At 42.2% G+C, this 19395-nt stretch overlaps 2 protein-coding genes across 3 annotated transcripts; both read left to right on the forward strand.

Moving 5' to 3' along the window:
* The first annotated feature begins 1256 nt into the window (after positions 1-1256).
* piga (phosphatidylinositol glycan anchor biosynthesis, class A) lies at positions 1257-5979 on the forward strand. 2 transcript variants are annotated; one of them, XM_055877742.1, is made up of 7 exons: positions 1257-1458; positions 1803-2316; positions 2745-3015; positions 3166-3298; positions 3382-3514; positions 4610-4816; positions 4974-5979. In XM_055877742.1, exons 2-7 carry the CDS (start codon positions 1870-1872, stop codon positions 5265-5267), a joined length of 1485 nt encoding a protein of 494 aa, XP_055733717.1. In that variant the 5' UTR covers positions 1257-1458; positions 1803-1869; the 3' UTR covers positions 5268-5979. The 2 variants fall into 2 exon arrangements, with proteins under 2 accessions (XP_055733717.1, XP_055733718.1); XM_055877743.1 differs by having other exon boundaries at positions 1257-1414.
* Positions 5980-6074: 95 nt separating this feature from the next.
* asb11 (ankyrin repeat and SOCS box containing 11) lies at positions 6075-13448 on the forward strand. Its single transcript, XM_055877744.1, has 6 exons — positions 6075-7110; positions 10866-10945; positions 11060-11167; positions 11301-11451; positions 11559-11882; positions 12166-13448. Exons 1-6 carry the CDS (start codon positions 7014-7016, stop codon positions 12288-12290), a joined length of 885 nt encoding a protein of 294 aa, XP_055733719.1. The 5' UTR covers positions 6075-7013; the 3' UTR covers positions 12291-13448.
* The last annotated feature ends 5947 nt before the right edge of the window (positions 13449-19395 follow it).

Consider the following 19395-nt stretch of genomic DNA (forward strand, 5'->3'; position numbering starts at 1 on the left):
AATAACATGTTCAACTACTTAATATATTGGCTCGAATCTAGGTTGTGCTTTAAGATTGAGGAAATTACCATCTAAAATAGAATTGTTCACTTCTCTAATTGACTTCTCAAACTCCAAACGCGGGCCTGGTCAGCTTCGCAAGCGTTCCAGGAAGTCTTGCCATGTTGCGCCTTGTTGAACTGAAGACATTAACACAAGCGTTCCAGGAAGTCTTGCCATGTTGCGCCTTGTTGAACTGAAGACATTAACACAAGCGTTCCAGGAAGTCTTGCCATGTTGCGCCTTGTTGAACTGAAGACATTAACACAAGCGTTCCAGGAAGTCTTGCCATGTTGCGCCTTGTTGAACTGAAGACATTAACACAAGCGTTCCAGGAAGTCTTGCCATGTTGCGCCTTGTTGAACTGAAGACATTAACACAACGGTTGCGGTCCAAACACTTTTAAAGACACACCCCATCCCCTAAGACATAAAATGAAGTGGACACTTCTGATGACGTATCATGATGTCTGACAAGTATACACTTGCAGGGCAAGGGGTGAGGGAGGAAGGAATGATTTTTAAATGGACCACCTTTGGCCGGAAATTCGTCACTCGTTCATCCCACTATGATTTTGTTTTCAGCCACCGGTAGTTTGTGGGTGGTTTATATGGGCTACAGTCAATTATGAGTGCATGTCTACTTATATTAAAAATATCATTATTAAAATATGCCTACTGTATGATAGCTAGCAAATTAATTAGCTAACTAACATTAGCCTGCCTAGCTGGAACTTCTGAAGGAAAATGTTTTATTTATACAATTTCCAAAAGATAACCAAACAAAAACATATTTACTTTTTATGTAGTAGCAAAATGTCTAACTTATTTGAATGTCTACCTTAAAATGTCTACCTTAATGTCTATTCGTTTTTACTTACACTTGTATGTTGACCTCTCCATTGATGTTGTTTTAACATTTTCACAGACTTTTCTTAGCAGGATGTACAATCGTGAATTGAATTATGGGGAGTTTCAGGCCGTAGTGAACATAATTGTACACTTGCAAAGCCGACTAAAAACGAGGGCTGAGTGGCTTACATTGCAAACTTCCCTTGCTTGGCTAATCATTTAAACCACCCTCCAAGATGGCGACGGGGATTCCCCCAAGGGCATAAGGCGAGGGTAAGCGGACAAGGGTGTGTCTTTTAAGTGTTTGGACTGAACTTTTAAGTGTTTGGACCCCAACCCAGGTGTTGAACGCACCAGAGGCAGCGAGGCTATTCCTGACTACTACAGCAGGAGGCAGCAATAACACCAGATTCTAGAAGAAGAAGAAGAAAAGAAAGAAGAAGAAGACTATCTGAAGCGGACCAGGAAGTGAAGAGGTTGTTTTGATTGACAGAAATTTGAATGAAGATGGACTGAGACAAAATGTAGGTTTATATCAAACAAAAAACAATTTCGCTTTGTTTTGAAGGTAAGGTCGTAGTCTCTCAAGTCCCAATCATCTAAATGTTCTCGGAAGCATTACAGCAAACATACTAGCTAGCTTACCTAGCCTCATTTCTAACTTGCGAGCTACGTTAGCATGCTACCTCCAAGCCACAAATTAATCGGTTATCTATGGGAATCGTTGTCCAAGCCACTACAAAGATAATTCCTCGACTTGCTAGCTTACTTGCAACTGCTTATTCATAGATAACCTTTCCATAAACTTCATTACCAAAGTGTATGTTGTAGTTAGATCAAGTCCTAGGTTAATCTGGGCAGATTGTGTAGTTGTAGCTATCCGTTGTAATGTTTATTTCATTGTCTACTCAGGTGCATGGTTGCTCTAAATGTAAGACGCCTGTATGAGTGACGCACACCACCATATAACTCCACCACCATGGGCCAGCGAAGGAGGGGGGCAGCTGTCCACGCTCCCCCAGCCAACAGACACCCTGATGGGCTCACAGTGGCTCCCCAGGCCCCTGCCAGGAAGCACAACATCTGCATGGTGTCAGACTTTTTTTACCCCAACATGGGTGGGGTGGAGAGCCACATCTACCAGCTGTCTCAGTGTCTGATAGAGAAGGGTCACAAGGTGGTGATCGCCACCCATGCCTATGGCTGCAGAAAGGGGGTCCGCTACCTGACCAACGGGCTCAAGGTGTACTACCTGCCCCTGCAGGTGATGTACAACCAGTCCACTGCTACCACCTGCTTCCACAGCCTGCCGCTGCTGCGCTGCGTGTTTGTCAGGGAGCGTATCACCGTGGTGCACGCCCACAGCTCCTTCTCCGCCATGGGCCACGATGCATTGTTCCACGCCAAGACCATGGGCCTCAACACGGTGGGTAGCAGTCTAACAGAGTTGTGGGTAGCAGTCTTAACAGAGTTGTGGGTAGCAGTCTTAACAGAGTTGTGGGTAGCAGTCTTAACAGAGTTGTGGGTAGCAGTCTTAACAGAGTTGTGGGTAGCAGTCTTAACAGAGTTGTGGGTAGCAGTCTTAACAGAGTTGTGGGTAGCAGTCTTAACAGAGTTGTGGGTAGCAGTCTTAACAGAGTTGTGGGTAGCAGTCTTAACAGAGTTGTGGGTAGCAGTCTTAACAGAGTTGTGTGTGGTGAAACTAAGCCAATTTTGACCGAAAGTGGTGCACTTTAGGGAAGATGATGCCATTGCAGGCGCATCCTAGAGCAAGATGAGAGCATATAGAGTTCCTAAAATAGTTTTTGTGTGTCCATTTAGTATAAATAACTAAAAGTTGTTGTCTGTTTACAGGTGTTTACTGACCACTCCCTCTTTGGTTTTGCTGATGTTAGCTCAGTGCTGACCAATAAGCTGCTGACGGTGTCTCTGTGCGACACCAATCACATTGTGTGCGTGTCGTACACCAGTAAGGAGAACACCGTGCTTAGGGCAGCACTTGACCCCGAGATTGTTTCTGTCATCCCCAACGCTGTCGACCCCACAGACTTCACCCCCGACCCTTCCCAGCGCTATGACGACAGGATCACCATCGTAGTGGTCAGCCGCCTCGTTTATCGTAAAGGTAAGGAGGGGTGAGACTATATAATGATAAATGTAGACCCCACATAGCAAAAAGATGAACTATGTGCGCTTGTCGTTTATCAATAAATAAAGCCTGTAGATATGATTGTAGGAATGTGAAGTCTCACCTGCTGCTTTTACACTGTTTTAGGAATAGATCTTCTGGGAGGGATCATCCCAGAGCTGTGCCTCAAACATCCCGATCTACATTTCCTGATTGGTGGAGAGGGACCAAAGAGAATCGTGTTGGAGGAAGTGAGAGAAAAATACCAGCTACACGACAGGTAGAATTAAACAGTGATGTGTGTGGGTTGGTATATGTTTGTGGGTGTAGGTATGTGTCTGATTTGCTTCTCTCTCTCCCCAGGGTGCGTCTCCTGGGGGCCCTTGAGCATAAGGATGTGCGGGGGGTCTTGGTCCAGGGACATATCTTCCTCAACACCTCCCTGACCGAGGCCTTCTGCATGGCTATAGTGGAGGGGGCCAGCTGTGGACTACAGGTCTGTTTGCCTACTGAATATTAATCGATATTCATCCTCTTGCCCATACCTGGACACAAACTAGAAGGTGGTTGTACTGTTAATAGCTATTTAGAGCTGGCTTTTTGGCAAAACAAAAAAATTATACAAATGCTGATAAATACAATTGCTGCAGGCCAGTTGTCTGGCAGAAGAGAAATAATACTTTTTAGCCAATTTATTGCTGTAAATACCGGTTGATGTAAATACATTTGGCTGGTCCTGCTTATAGGTCTTTAGGTTCATTCGCAACATTTTGTGGATTTAAATTGGCGCATGTGTACATTATATTCGTTATGTATCTTATTTATCACGTGTACAGCATACAGATACAGAGTCTGAGCGGAAAATCTGTCAGACAGCGCAAGAGCTACTGCTAAAACATCACAAACATTAAATGCATATGCAATGGAATCAATCAACGTGACACACACCACTTTGCAATGAGCTGGAGGCAGTATCCATTTTGAAAACATATACTTTATTGTTTGAAATCTGAAAGTTTTACTACATATTATGAGGCATGTCTTACCATGCTTCAAAGTAGCCTAGCCAAAATCAGACCATATCCGTAGAGGCAATTATTTAAAATCCTTTCTTTCTTTCATTGTCCATTAGCCAAATGCACAATCCTATTAGCAACACATGTTAGTTGTTGCATATTACATCTCCCCTCTTTCTACATTTCTAATGGATATTTTCATCTCTGTCACATGAAATCACTCATGTGCGGTGCGCTTTGGACAACGCTGTTTTCCTGCTAATTGCATTACAGAACGAAACATTTCTACTATAGTAGATTGACAGACTAGTGATTTTGTTGTTTGTTACTGGTCTTGTTGTCTAAGGAAAAGTTAATGTGGATAGTTATTCTAACATCTTCAAAGTGCACATCAGAGTTCAGTAAAAAAGGACCGCACATCGTTGCACCCTCAACTTTTAATATGAATTACCATATTACCACAAGCGCCGTGAGTGTACATCCTAATCGGGTTATGCACCCAATGCATATGGGTCTGGGAATTTTGTCATTGAGTATGTGTGTGGTTAATGAGGTTCATGGAAGTGTGTGTGTAGGTGGTAAGTACGCGTGTTGGAGGGATCCCTGAGGTTCTGCCTGAGGATCTGATCACCCTGTGTGAGCCCACCGTGCGTTCTCTTTGTGCCGGCCTGGACAGTGTCATCGCTAGGCAACGATCTGGCAGCGTCGCCTCCCCAGCTTCCATCCACGCCCACGTCTGCACCCTCTACACCTGGAGGAATGTCGCAGAGAGGACAGAGAAGGTAGGCTCATACATGCGTAATATATTTTGTATGTTTCCTAAATCTAGACTGTGATACACTGCCGTAATACCTTTAATTGACACAGACTGGGATATTGATGAGATTTAATTCATTGATACTAACACTATGTGTGTGTATCTTCTCTCTGTTCTGTCAGGTGTATGACCGTGTGGCTGGGGAGAAGGTTCTTCCTCTTGACAGACGGCTGCTCAGATTGAGAACCCACTGTGGCCCTGTGGCAGGCTCCATCTTTGCCTTCTTCGCTGTCCTCGACTTCCTCTTCCTGATCCTTCTCCGCTGGCTCCTCCCAGACTGCCTCATAGACGTTGCCATGGACGCCACGGGCCCCCAGGGGCTGTGGAGGCAGGGCTTGGGCGATAGGAAAGGAACTCACTCTAAAAGTGCCATGTTGACAAAGGAGGAGCCAGGTGGTCAAAAGACCAAGCTATGATGATAACTCCAAGCAAACACAACTCCTTATCCTCAACCTTAATATAACTGCTTAAAAAAATCTTAACTTGACCTCTGACCCAACACCTAATCACCTGTGGATACTGACCACTCATTGCAGAATGTTTTAAGGGGAACCCTGATGTTTACAATAGGATGAGTGTTCTTGCTCAGGTTAAGACGGTTATAGATATACTTTTTATTCTTTGTAACCCCGGAATGAACTACAAAACTGAAGCACTAATGTTCCACTCCTAGTTTTTGTATTTAAATTTCTTTATCAATGCTTTGCACTGAATAAAGAAGGATATAGGTTCACAGATAATTATTTGATTAAGGAAGGAGGTTGGGGGTATACCGTTATTACAAAAATGCCACAATGAATGCCACTGGTTGCCATAGACAGCAGTATAAACTTTAAGGGGAGTCTAATAGCATAGTTTTGTATTTCAACACCACCCACTAACCAAGTTCCCTTCCTTGTCCTTTTGTGCTTGAATTTCATTTTTTGTAGTTCTCTGCTGTTTAACTTTTTTACTCATATCATGCTTTGCCAATGTCTTTGTTGGGTGGTTCTTCTCCTTTGGAGATTGTTTATTTTTTACAAATGTTTGTGAGCTCATGCTTAAGGCTGTGTGTACCCTGATGATGCACTGATTCCTGAACCTTGACCTATGATGGACATAAGGAAAGTAAAGTCTGTTTCAGGATGACCTATTTTATCACCCTTTTTTCTGATCATGGATTTTCAATAGCTAGGGCCTCAAACTTCTTGTACGTCCTGGAACAAAAACATCACAGTTTTCACTGTTAATATCTTGCCAGACGAAACACATAGCAATGAAAGGGGAGGAAGTAGGAATGGCATTCCTATCTTTTCAAGGGTGAGGGTAGTGCACCATTCACACATCGTTAGGGTTGTAGTCTGGGTAAATAGCATCATTGTTGTCACTATAGAAACACATTTTCTGCCTAAAGTGGTTTTAAGGTATTCATGAGGGTCAAATGTTTCAAAGAGATGTAGGAGAGAGTACTGTATGCAAGGGAGGTTCCAGAGGGGCTGGACACACCCAGCACCCCTATACATGTAACATACTAATCTAGCTCAATAGTTTTAGAACAAGTTTGAAAAGTCAATATGGTATGTTATGTAGCCCTCATTCAGACTGTGAAGACTGAACCACGGTTTGGTAAAAACAAGTTTTTACTTTCAAAATAGCCAACTATTCACATTCCAATGTGGATGTACTACAGGCACCATGTTTTGACTGGCTGTTTTGAAGTGATGTCCCTGAAGGAAACAGTGACCCGGACTTGAATGATGTAAAGACACATATGCAGATCGTTTTACTACTCCACTCTTAAAATGGGCTTTTAGAAAGTCCTAAACAGATTTCTTAAATTCAATCGCACCTTATCCAATTATTTTTTTCTTACGCCATAAGGTTGTCCTCTGCACATGTTGAAATACCACACCTTATCACCTAGATATCAGAATAGACACAGATGTTCCATTTGTGTGTGTCTGTGTCTGTCCGTCCTATGCTTACCTCTATTGTCATGCAACGGTTCCCCAATTCCACAGAAAGGGGGGTTGTAGGGGTGGTACTCCTTTCCTCAGGGTTGGGGGAGGAGGTAGCTTGGGGCCTGATAAGAGGTCTGGGAAGGCCAGCAGTGGGCAGACAGGTTTGTGGATCCCACCCATAGCTGGTTCATTCACTGTGGAGGAGGCTGCTGTTGTTTGACCATGGCTGGTGTGCAGACGGAGATTGCCCTGTGCAGTCGGCCTTGGAGGGGACCCTTCCACATCTATGGTGGACTGGCATGCAACTCGCTCATGGCTGGTATGGTTTTCTCTTTTTCTTCTGCTGCTTTGACAAAGTAAATACTGTTTAGCAAGTTTGTGTTCTGTGAGAGCAAGAAAGTTACACTTACGATTTGAGAGAGGCCAAGAGATCTTCAGTGTGTTCTGTGCTTTTGTCTGTGGTATTGGTGTTCAACAGAGAAGGTTGGTGTCCTGAATAAACACATTATACAGTATGTTTTCCTAAGAGTTGAGAACCAGAGTTGTTTCAGATATTTCAGGAAGTTGGTTGAGGCGATGAGAGAAAATGGAAAGAGAGAGCAGTTAGGTCAAGATATATTGGTGTGTGTTTTTAGATGAAGAATACTGTCTACCTACTGGTTGATTCAATGTTGTTTACATGTAATTTCAACACAAATCTTTTATGTGATGACGTTGAATCCACGTGGAAAACTGATTGGATTTGAAGAACAAAAGTAAACAACTTAAGGGAATTTTGTATTTTTAAAAAACATAAATCCAATGACATGGTGAAATATTTTTGTTGACAAATCCAATCAAATGTAAATCAAAACTAAACATTGAACTGATATCTGTGCACAGTAGGTAGCCGACTGATGTATGTCCTGAATAAATATACTGCATATCATTTTCTTAGTGAAAGTAAGGGAACCAAAGTCTAGTTTAGTAATACCCAGTAGTGGAAAAAGTAACCAGTTCCCATACTTAAGTAAAAGTAAAGATACAGTGCATTTGGAAAGTATTCAGACCCCTTCAATTTTTCCACATTTTGTTACATTAGTCTTATTCGAAAATGTATTAAATTACAAATGTTCCTCATCAATCTACACACAATACCACGTAATGACAAAGCAAAAACAGGTTTTTAGAAATTTTTGAAAATGTTGTTTTTCTCGTGTAGTGACATCATCGCGGGGGGGGGGGGGGGGGGGGGGTATAGTTAATCACGTCCACAGACACACACACTTCTGAAACCATTCATGTGCGCCACACAGTGCACACTTTTATTTCAGTCCATTTCCCATCTTCCGTTTAACCATTCACCCCACAGAGAGACAAACATATTTGCATGAGGGGGTGTAGAAATTGATAAGATATATTTGTGATGTTAGCCTGTAGCCTACTGCTTCTCCATGGGACATAGATGTGAGAGACTGTTACATTTAGGATGAAAACATTAGCATTGCCGGTGTAGTCATTGGAAATCAGATTACCCGCTGCTGATGCATTACATGGATCTCTGAATCTGTGGGAGCACCGCAGGCAGACAAGCAGGAGAGGTGTTGTTCAGCATATCCTAGTAGTAAACGAATGGATATGAGGGCTACCCTGAGCGACCACTGGGATCACTTAACATAAATTGTAGCATTGGGGGTAGAGATGCCTTGGGGCTTTAACACGAAACCCAAACCGGCTGCGCTATCACGATACGCAGGTTAAAATATCAAAACAACAGCTTGTTTTGATATTTTAACCTGCGTGTCGTGATCGCGTTTGGTGTAGGGGGACAAAATACATTTATACACGATGGCGCAAGCGCGCAGCCAGCTTGGGTTCCGTGTTACAACCTTTGATTGGCTTGTGCCATTATTACCGTGCCTTAGCGATGGCCGGAAACCTTCGCTTAATCTTACACCAAACACGTTGAGCACTCGGTATGTGAGTTCGCGACAGAATCAAGGCAATCTAAAAAAAACTAGTTGTACTACATTCTTCTCAATTTCCCCCCCAACTTTTCCCATATTTTGTTACGCTACAGCCTTATTCTAAAATGGGTTAAATAAACACATTTCCTCAGCAATCTTACACACAACACCCAAAAATGACAAAGCATTTTTTCCCCTCAAATGTACAAAATATTTAAAAAAAACAGAAATACCTTATTTGCATAAGTATTCAGACCCGTTGCTATGAGACACGAAACTGAGCTCAGGTTCATCCTTTTTCCATTGATCATCCTTGAGATGTTTCTACAACTTGATTGGAGACCACCTGTGGTAAATTCAATTGATTGGACATGATTTGGAAAGGCGAACACCTGTCTATATAAGGTCCCACAGTTGACAGTGTATGTCAGAAAGAACCAAGCCATGAGGTCGAAGGAATTGAATGTAGAGTGCTGAGACAGGAGTGTGGTCAGGCACAGATCTGGGGAAGGGTACTAAAAATGTTGGCAGCATTGAAGAGCCCAAAGAACACAGTGGCCTCCATCATTGTTAAATGAAAGAAGTTTGGAACCACCAACAACCACCAAGACAAACTGAACTGACCAAGAACCCGATGGTCACTCAGAGTTCCTCTGTGGAGATGGGAGAACCTTACAGAAGGACAATCATCTCTGCCGCACTCCACTGATCGGTCCTTAATGGTGAAGCATGGGGATGGCAGCATCAGGCGGGATGTTTTTCAACTGCAGGGACTGGGAGACTAGTCAGCTTCGTTCATCTTTGCCTCGATCCTAAGTACAGTGAGATCCTTGATGAAAACTTTCTCTGGAGTGCTCAGGGCCTCCGACTGGGGCAAAGGTTCACCTTCCAACAGGACAACAACCCTATGCACACATCCAAGACAACGCAGGAGGGGCTTCGGGACAAGTCTCTGAGGGGCCAGATCCTGGACTTGAACCCGATCAAACATTTCTGGAGAGACCTGAAAATATCTGTGCAGCGACGCTCCTCATTCAACCTGACAGTGCTTGAGAAGATCTGCAAAGAAGAATGGGAGAAACTCCCCGAATACAGGTGTGCCAAGCTTGTAGGGTCATACCCAAGAAGACTCAACGCTGTAATCACTGCCAAAGGTGTTTCAACAAGGTACTAAGTAAAGAGTCTGAATACTTAATTTATTTTCATATAGAATTTGTAAAAATCTGTTTTTGCTTTGTTATTATGGGGTATTGTGTGTAGCTTGATGAGGGGGGAAAATGTATTTAATCTATTTTAGAATAAGGCTGTAATGTAACAACGTGGTCATGGTCTGAATACTTTCTGAATGTAGTGTATGTTACAGATACATCAGCATGTAGATATGCAGAGTAACAATACAGTACCTTAATAGAAAATGCCTCAAGTAAAGTCACCCAGTAAAATACTACTTAGTAAAAGACAAAGCATTTGATTTTAAATGGCAAAAGTATAAGTCATTTAAAATTCCTTATTAGGCATATCAGATGGCACAATTTTATTTACAGATAGTCAGGGGCACATTCCAACACGGGCATAACTTACAAATTAAGTATTTGTGTTTAGTGAGTCTGCCAAATCAGAGACAGTGATGCACAGGGATATTCTCTTTAAGTGTGCGATTTTAACAATTTTCCTGTCCTCTTAAGCATTCATAATGTAACAAGTACTTTGGTGTCAAAGAAAGTGTATGGAGTAAAAAGTACATTATTTTCTTTGGGAATGTAGTGGAGTAAAAGTTGTCAAAATAAATTACCTTCCCCCCCCCAAAAAACTGCTGTAGTAATTAAGTATTTACACCACTGGTAGTACTTGAGTAGTATGTGAGACCACATTTCCCTTACAGTGCCTCTCATTTGCACATGAACTCCCCTGGCTGTTCCAACAGGTTTCTGATGTATATTCATTTACTTCTATTGATGAGACGAGACAGTTAGTACAACCAGTTTGGGGGGGAGAGAGGGGAAGTCAGTGTGGTTGTTTAGTTCTACCAGGTAGTGTTTATTTGTGATACTAGAGCAGGAACTGGGCTTCAGTGTCTCTGAGGTCCAGGAGGTTGATTGTCTGATAATGATGTGCTGTGTTTGGACAGACTTGTGGTCAGACAGGACCCCTCTTCACGATGCCGCCTACCAGGGTAGACTCCTGATCCTGAGGACTCTGGTCTCACAGGTAGACAGTCAAAACCATGTCTTACAGTATAAAGCTGCCATAAAAATGACATACTGACACTAAACAAAACACACTTCACATAGACATGAAGTCCTCCATCTTCTCCACTCTCAGGGGTTTCCTGTGGACATGCTGACAATGGACAGGGTCTCTCCCCTCCACGAGGCCTGCCTCGGAGGACATTACGCCTGTACCACGTTCCTACTGGAGAATGGGGCCAATGTAAGGACACCCTTTTTTTCTTCTTCTCTCGCTCACACTAGGAAGAATCAAAGGTGATGAATGATTGTTTTTACCAATATAGGTAGCGTCTAACCTAAAGTCGTTTATGTGATTGCTCCCTGTGTGTCTGCAGGTGGAGATGGTATCGACTGATGGAGCCACACCCCTCTTCAATGCCTGCAGCAGTGGGAGTGTTGCCTGTGTCAGACTGATTCTACAGCACAGCCCCAACACACATGCTGTCCATCACCTGGCATCACCCATCCACCAGGCTGCAAAGAGAGGTAAGTGGGCATGTGGATTTATTTTATGTGCAGTGTGACTGAGAATGACCATTTCATGCAGCATAATGGTAAATATTGTACTCAGTAAAAGTTGTTTCCCTCCCCAGGTCACAGGGAGTGTCTAGAGGTGTTGCTGTCCCATGGATTCCACATAGACCTGGAGCTGCCTGGTGTGGGAACCCCTTTGTACACAGCCTGTCTGGCCCAGGCCACCGACTGTGTGGAGAGACTGCTGCAATCGGGTGTTGATGTCCAGGGTGGGTGTGGTCATGACACACCATTACATGCTGCAGTGCTAGGGGGAGAAGTCAGGATGGTGGAGCTTCTGATGGACTACGGGGCTGATGGGAGTTGTAGGAATTCAGACGGGAAGACTCCTCTGGAGCTGGCAGCTTGCAACAGTACAGTCAGAACTACAATACAGAAAAGAGGTGAAAATACTTGTTTATTAATGCATTCACACGCACATCCACGCATGCATGACTCTACCCAAACGTCCCACTGGCAACACAATGTTTGAATCAACGTTGTTCCCACTTCATTTCAATGAAGTTAACTTGAACCAACATGGAATAGACGTTGAATTTACATCTGTGCCCAGTGGGCTATTAGTATGTCTACTGATGGAAGGCTATCAACATGTTTTCCATGTCTGACATATTTCCTTCTCCTTCTTTGTTCTACCTCCTTACTGCCTCACCTCTTTCTCCCCAGGTCCCTGCACTCTTTCTCAGCTGTGTCGGTTCTGCATTCGGAGGAGTTTGGGACAGGCTCGTCTGGACAGAACATCAGCCCTCTTCCTCCCTTACAGACTCCAGGCTTTCCTGCTTTACCAGTAACACTGAAACTGCAACCTTTTTAAAAATGTTTGGTAATTTTTTTTTTTTTTTATATTTATCTTAATCAACTTCTACTTCAATGTTTTTAGCAGTGAGTTGGTGACTGAACAAATTAATGGTTTTGTTTTTCTTGGTTTAATAGAAATTGGGTTGACTGACTTTTGTAGCTTTTCTCAGGATGCTGTATTTGTCTAATAAAATTATCATATTCAACATCTCCAAAAATAGCTTTTCTTTTGTCTTAAACCCCTTATGTTGACGTGGACATGTATTTATTGTAATTGGGTAACATAAACAGTAGGGGAAGCCCCATCACATACTGTATCAACCCCTGAGGCATTGCGAGTACATCTCAACAGTCACCAGCGGCTTCTTCTCCTTGATGCCTTTCCTATATCTGTGAGAAGAGGGGGATTAGCCTGTCTAGGACTGGGGTTCCGCTAGCAGAACCCCTCGCCAATGAAATTGCAGGGCGCCAAATACAAATCAACAAATCAAATTATTCACATACAAGTATTAGGCACCATTTTAAAGATACAATTCTCATTAATCCAGCCAGTGTCTGATTTCAAAAATGCTTTACAGCGAAAGCTCCACAAACAATTGTTAGGTCACCACCAAGTCACAGAAAAACCCTGCCATTTTTCCCGCCAAAGAGGTCATAAAAAGCACAAATAGAGAGAAAATGTATCACTAACCTTTGATCATCAGATGACACTCATAGGACTTCATGTTACACAATACATGTACGTTTTGTTTGATAAAGTGCATATTTATATCCAAAAATCTAATTTTACATTGGTGTGTTCAGTAATTAAAAACATGCTATGATTTTGCAGAGAGCCACATGAATTCACAGAAATACTAATAAATGTTGATAAATTCAAGTGTTATGCATGGGACTTTAGATGCACTTCTCCTTAATGCAACCGCTGTGTGAGATTAAAAATACGGAAAAAGCATCTGAGAACGGCGCTCCGAGCCCAAACCAGCCAAAAGAAATATCCGCCATGTTGCGCCGTCAACATTAGTCTGAAATAGCATTATAAATATTCACTTACCTTTGATCTTCATCAGAATGCACTCCCAGGAATTGCAGTTCCACAAATGTTTTTGTTCGATAATGTCCATTTATGTCAAAATAGCTTTTGTTAGGGAGTTTGGTAAACAAATCCAAAAGCGCGTTCAGGTCCAGTCGGAAAAAGTTATTACAGGTTGAAGACACTTGTCAAACTAAGTATAGAATCAATCTTAAGGATGTTTATATCTTAAATGTTTAATGTTCCAACCGGAGAATTCCATTGTCTGTAGAAAAGCAATGGAACGAGAGATACTTCTCATGTGAAATGCGTGTGACAGAACGAGGCTGCTGGCAGAACCCTTAGTCAAACAGCTCCCATCCGGCCCCCCTTCACTGAAACGACGTTCTAAAGACGGCTGACATCTAGTGGAAGCCGTAGGAAGTGCAACATAACCCATATCCCACTGTGAATTTGATAGGGGCTGAGTTCAAAAACTACAAACCAGATTTCCCACTTCCTGTTTGGATTTTTTCTCAGGTTTTTGCCTGCCATATGAGTTCTCTTATCACAGACATTATTCAAACAGTTTTAGAAACTTCAGAGTATCCAATACTAATAATAATATGCATATATTAGCATCTGGGACTGAGGAGGCAGTTCACTCTGGGCATGCTATTCATCCAAAAGTGAAAATGCTGCCCCCTATCCCAAAGAAGTTAAGGTGCTGACTGACAAAGGAACAAGGGAAGAGGCATAGCAGATGGAGAGGTGTGGCTCCAGGGTGTTTCCTGTCATTGTATGCCAGTTTAGATTGAGATTGAAAAGGTCATATCATCAAATCCCTGATGGCCAATCAGGTCTCCTGAAACAGATCACCTATGGTTCATTAATGACATCATGGGATGCTGGAGTAACCATAATGTTTGTTGTGATAATAATCGGAGCCAAAATATCACTTAGGATCTAGACCAAACTATGAATTACCTTGAGGGAGTCTGAGCATCCCACTGTGTGTAGGTGTCCAGAGAGAATCTGCCCTAAGGCCTTTACCATGGAGACGGAGTATGTTAAAATTCACTGGAGTAAATCGGTTGCACCAGATGTCTTCCACTCAAAAAAAGTTTGGTTGTTTGGAACGTTGCGTCACTTCTATTGGTCAGGCAGCTCAGCGGGACTCCAGCCAGTGTTACATTGACTAAATAGATTTTCAACAACTAGTAAACACTATTATTGACCCTGTTAGTGTGTCTGAGTGTCACTAAAAAGGAGGGTTTACACATGACAAGAATTGAACACCTCCAAGAAAGCCCAACTGCCTTGGAAGAACTGAACAAATAAATATGGCTTACCTACATGTCACCATATATAGTATAAACGGTAGGTCTATAGAGCTAATCTACATCCGGGTTTCCCAAACTCGGTCCTGGGGCCCCCGCTGGGTACGGGTTTTTGTTTTTGCCCTATCACTACACAGCTGATTCAAGTAACCAACTCATCAATCTTTGGTTATTTGAATCAGCTGTGTAGTGCTAGGGCAAAAACAAAAACATGTACCCAGGGGGGGCCCCAGGACCAAGTTTGGGAAACGCTGATCTACATGAGGTATTGATTTGCCTGATAGTGTTTTGTGCAATGTTCTCAGAGTTGTGAATGAAATGCAACATTCAATCGATTTCCAGAATCAAAGTGTTGAATGACTTCGCAACATCTTCACATTCTATAATCTATATAGATTCCCAAAGATTGGAAAGCAGCTGCGGTCATCCCCCTCTTCAAAGGGGGGGACACTCTTGACCCAAACTGCTACAGACCTATATCTACCCTTCCCTGCCTTTCTAAGGTCTTCGAAAGCCAAGTCAACAAACAGATTACCGACCATTTCGAATCCCACCATACCTTCTCCGCTATGCAATCTGGTTTCAGAGCTGGTCATGGGTGCACCTCAGCCACGCTCAAGGTCCTAAACGATATCTTAACAGCAATCGATAAGGAACAATACTGTGCAGCTGTATTCATTGACCTCGCCAAGGCTTTCGACTCTATCAATCACCACATCCTCATCGGCAGACTCGATAGCCTTGGTTTCTCAAATGATTGCCTCGCCTGGTTCACCAACTACTTCTCTGATAGATTTAATTGTGTCAAATCAGAGGGCCTGTTGTCCGAGCCTCTGGCAGTCTCTATGGGGTGCCACAGGGTTCAATTTTTGGATCGACTCTCTTCTCTGTATACATCAATGATGTCGCTCTTGCTGCTGGTGAGTCTCTGATTCACTTCTACGCAGACGACACCATTCTGTATACCTCTGGTCATTCTTTGAACACTGTGTTAACAACCCTCCAGACGAGCTTCAGTGCCATACAACTCTCCTTCCCTGGCCTCCAATTGCTCTTAAATACAAGTAAAACGAAATGCATGCTCCTCAACCGATCGCTGCCTGCACCTGCCTGCCCGTCCAACATCACTACTCTGGACGGTTCTGACTTAGAATATGTGGACAACTACAAATACCTAGGTGTCTGGTTAGACTGTAAACTCTCCTTCCAGGCTCATATCCTTTTCTCAATAGGGGGGGCGCTGTTCTCACTTTGTAAAAAATTGTTCCCAAATTAAACTGCCTCGTACTCAATTCTTGCTCGTACAATATGCATATTATTATTACTATTGCATAGAAAACACTCTCTAGTTTCTAAAACCGTTTGAATTATATCTGTGAGTAAAACAGAACTCATTTTGCAGCTAACTTCCTGCCAGGAAGTGAGAAATCTGAAATCGGGGGCTCTGTTCCAGGGTCAGCTTATTAATTTGCATGGAATCTATGGGTCTACATGCACTGCATACGCCTTCCACTAGATGTCAGTAGGCAGTGAGAGTTGGAATGGGGTGTACAGCTCTATCTGAGGCCGAACAAGACCTGTTGGAATGACGCGACCACTCTTTCCTTTATTCTGCATGGCGCGAAGGGGACCCCTGGATTGCGTTCTGAAAAGCTTTCGTTATAGGCGTTAGATATATCCGGCGCTGATTTATTTAAAATATGTGTTAAAAACATCATCAACTAGTTAAATGAAACCGACTTATATCAGTTTATATCAGTTTATTCCGATTTTCGGTATTTTCTTTGTTATGCGTTCTGGTGAGTTGGACACTTCTGTGCCGCATGGCTAGCGTTGGCTAGCGTTCTACAGATGAAGAGGGCATTCTACAAACAAACAACGATTATTCTGGACAAAGGACCCCTTGTACAAGATTCTGATGGAAGATCATCAAAATCACAGCGGTTGCATTAAGAACTAGTGTATCTTTCATTTGCTGTCCAACCTGTATTTTTTAGTAAAGTTTATGATTGGTTATTTGATTAGCTGATGTGAGTGTCAGAATTATATCCGGATAATTTTGTGCAGTTTGGCTACGTATTCACATTGTTCAACCACGAATTGTACCGCTAAATATGCACATTTTCGAACAAACCATATATGTATTGTGTAATATGATTTTATAGGACTGTCATCTGATGAAGTTTGAGAAGGTTAGTGAAAAAATGTATATCTTTTTCTGGTTTATTCGCTATCGCTAACGTGCCTTGAATGAATGCGGTTGTGTGGTAGGCTATTGTAGTAAGCTAATATAATGCTATATTGTGTTTTTGCTGTAAAACACTTAAAAAATCTGAAATATTGGCTGGATTCACAAGATGTTTGTCTTTCATTTGCTGTACACCATGTATTTTTCATAAATGTTTTATGATGAGTGTTTAGGTATTTCACGTTGGTTTCTGTAGTTATTCTAGCTGCTTTGGTGAGACTTGTGATGGTGGCTGCAATGTAAAACTAGGATTTATACCTGAGATATGCACATTTTTCTAACAAAACATATGCTATACAATAAATCTGTTATAAGACTGTCATCTGATGAAGTTGTTTCTTGGTTAGTGACTATTTATATCTTTATTTGTTCGAATTTGTGATAGCTACCTATGCAGTAAAAAAATGGTGAAAATATGCGGTTTGCTATCGTGGTTAGCTAATAGAAATACATATTGTGTTTTCGCTGTAAAACATTTTAAAAATCGGAAATGATGGCTGGATTCACAAGATGTGTATCTTTCATCTGGTGTCTTGGACTTGTGATTTCATGATATTTAGATGCTAGTATTTACTTGTGGCGCTATGCTAGGCTATGCTAGTCAGCTTTTTTACTGATGAGGGTGCCGGGATGAGTACCAAGTAGAAGATATCAAACATCTCCAATCCAAAGTTAAATCTTGAATTGGCTTCCTATTTCGCAACAAAGCATTCTTCACTCATGCTGCCAAACATACCCTCGTAAAACTGACCATCCTACCGATCCTCGACTTCGGCGATGTCATTTACAAAATAGCCTCCATAGCCTCTACTCAATAAATTGGATGCAGTCTATCACAGTGCCATCCGTTTTGTCACCAAAGCCCCATATACTACCCACCACTGCGACCTGTACGCTCTCGTTGGCTGACCCTCGCTTCATACTCTTCGTGAAACCCACTGGCGCCAGGTCATCTACAAGACCCTGCTAGGTAAAGTCCCCCCTTATCTCAGCTCGCTGGTCACCATAGCAGCACCCACCTGTAGCACGCGCTCCAGCAGGTATATCTCTCTGGTCACCCCCAAAACCAATTCTTCCTTTGGCCGCCTCTCCTTCCAGTTCTCTGCTGCCAATGACTGGAACGAACTACAAAAATCTCTGAAACTGGAAACACTTATCTCCCTCACTAGCTTTAAGCACCAGCTGTCAGAGCAGCTCACAGATTACTGCACCTGTACATAGCCCATCTATAATTTAGCCCAAACAACTACCTCTCCCCCTACTGTATTTATTTATTTTGCTCCTTTGCACCCCATTATTTCTATCTCTACTTTGCACATTCTTCCACTGCAAATCTACCATTCCAGTGTTTTACTTGCTATATTGTATTTACTTCGCCACCATGGCCTTTTTTTTGCCTTTACCTCCCTTATCTCACCTCATTTGCTCACATTGTATATAGACTTTCTACTGTATTATTGACTGTATGTTTGTTTTACTCTGTGTTGTTGTATTATTGACTGTATGTTTGTTTAACTCTGTGTTGTTGTATGTGTCGAACTGCTTTGCTTTATCTTGGCCAGGTCGCAATTGTAAATGAGACCTTGTTCTCAACTTGCCTACCTTGTTAAATAAAGGTTAAATAAAAAATGTAAATAAAAATATGACAACCTTAGGATTGAGAAAAAAAGAACTGAAGAAAGTGTGAATAGCAAATGAATAGTCCTAAATAGGGCTGTGTCCAGCCTTAAGGACAAGGTTAAGCTGAATGAAACGTCAATACACAACACTAAAGAACATATAGCTATTAATGAAACAATCATTGCAAAACGATAATAGGAAATGCATGTCCAAGCTCTCATGGACACCAGAACAACTGTGTGTGATTGCTGGTGTCTACACAGCCATCTAAGGTAAGTGATGTAAATTAAATAAGAGCTTCCTTGATTGGCCTTTAGTAATTTCGAATATTTTGGGTTCTGCGCTTGTAACCATGTTTCAGCAGCTCCTTGTTCAATTTATTATTCTAGTCCAGTCCTAAGTGAGGACGTCCAGCACTTTAAACATCAGCTGTCTGACCAGCTTACCGATCACTGTACCTGTACATAGCCAATCTGTCAATAGCACACCCGACTACCTCATCCCCGTATTATTACTTACCATCTTGCTCTTTTGCACCCCAGTATCTCTACTTGCACATCCCCATCTGCACATCTATCACGCCAGTATTAATGCTAAATTGTAATTATTCTCGCCTCTAGGGCCTATTTATTGCCTACCTTACTACTCTTCTACATTTGCACACACTGTACATAGATATTTCCATTTTTCTTTTATTTTGTGTTACTGACTGTACGTTTGTTTTATGTGTAACTCTGTGTTGTTATTTTTGTCGCACTGCTTTTCTTTATCTTGGCCAGGTCACAGCTGTAAATTAGAACTTGTTCTCAACTGGCCTACCTGGTTAAATAAAGGTGAAAAAAAATAAAAATAAAAGCAGAATAAAGCAAGTGGTTAGA

Source organism: Salvelinus fontinalis, chromosome 23 (genome assembly GCF_029448725.1).
Source record: "Salvelinus fontinalis isolate EN_2023a chromosome 23, ASM2944872v1, whole genome shotgun sequence".
In the NCBI taxonomy this organism is placed as follows: domain Eukaryota; kingdom Metazoa; phylum Chordata; class Actinopteri; order Salmoniformes; family Salmonidae; genus Salvelinus; species Salvelinus fontinalis.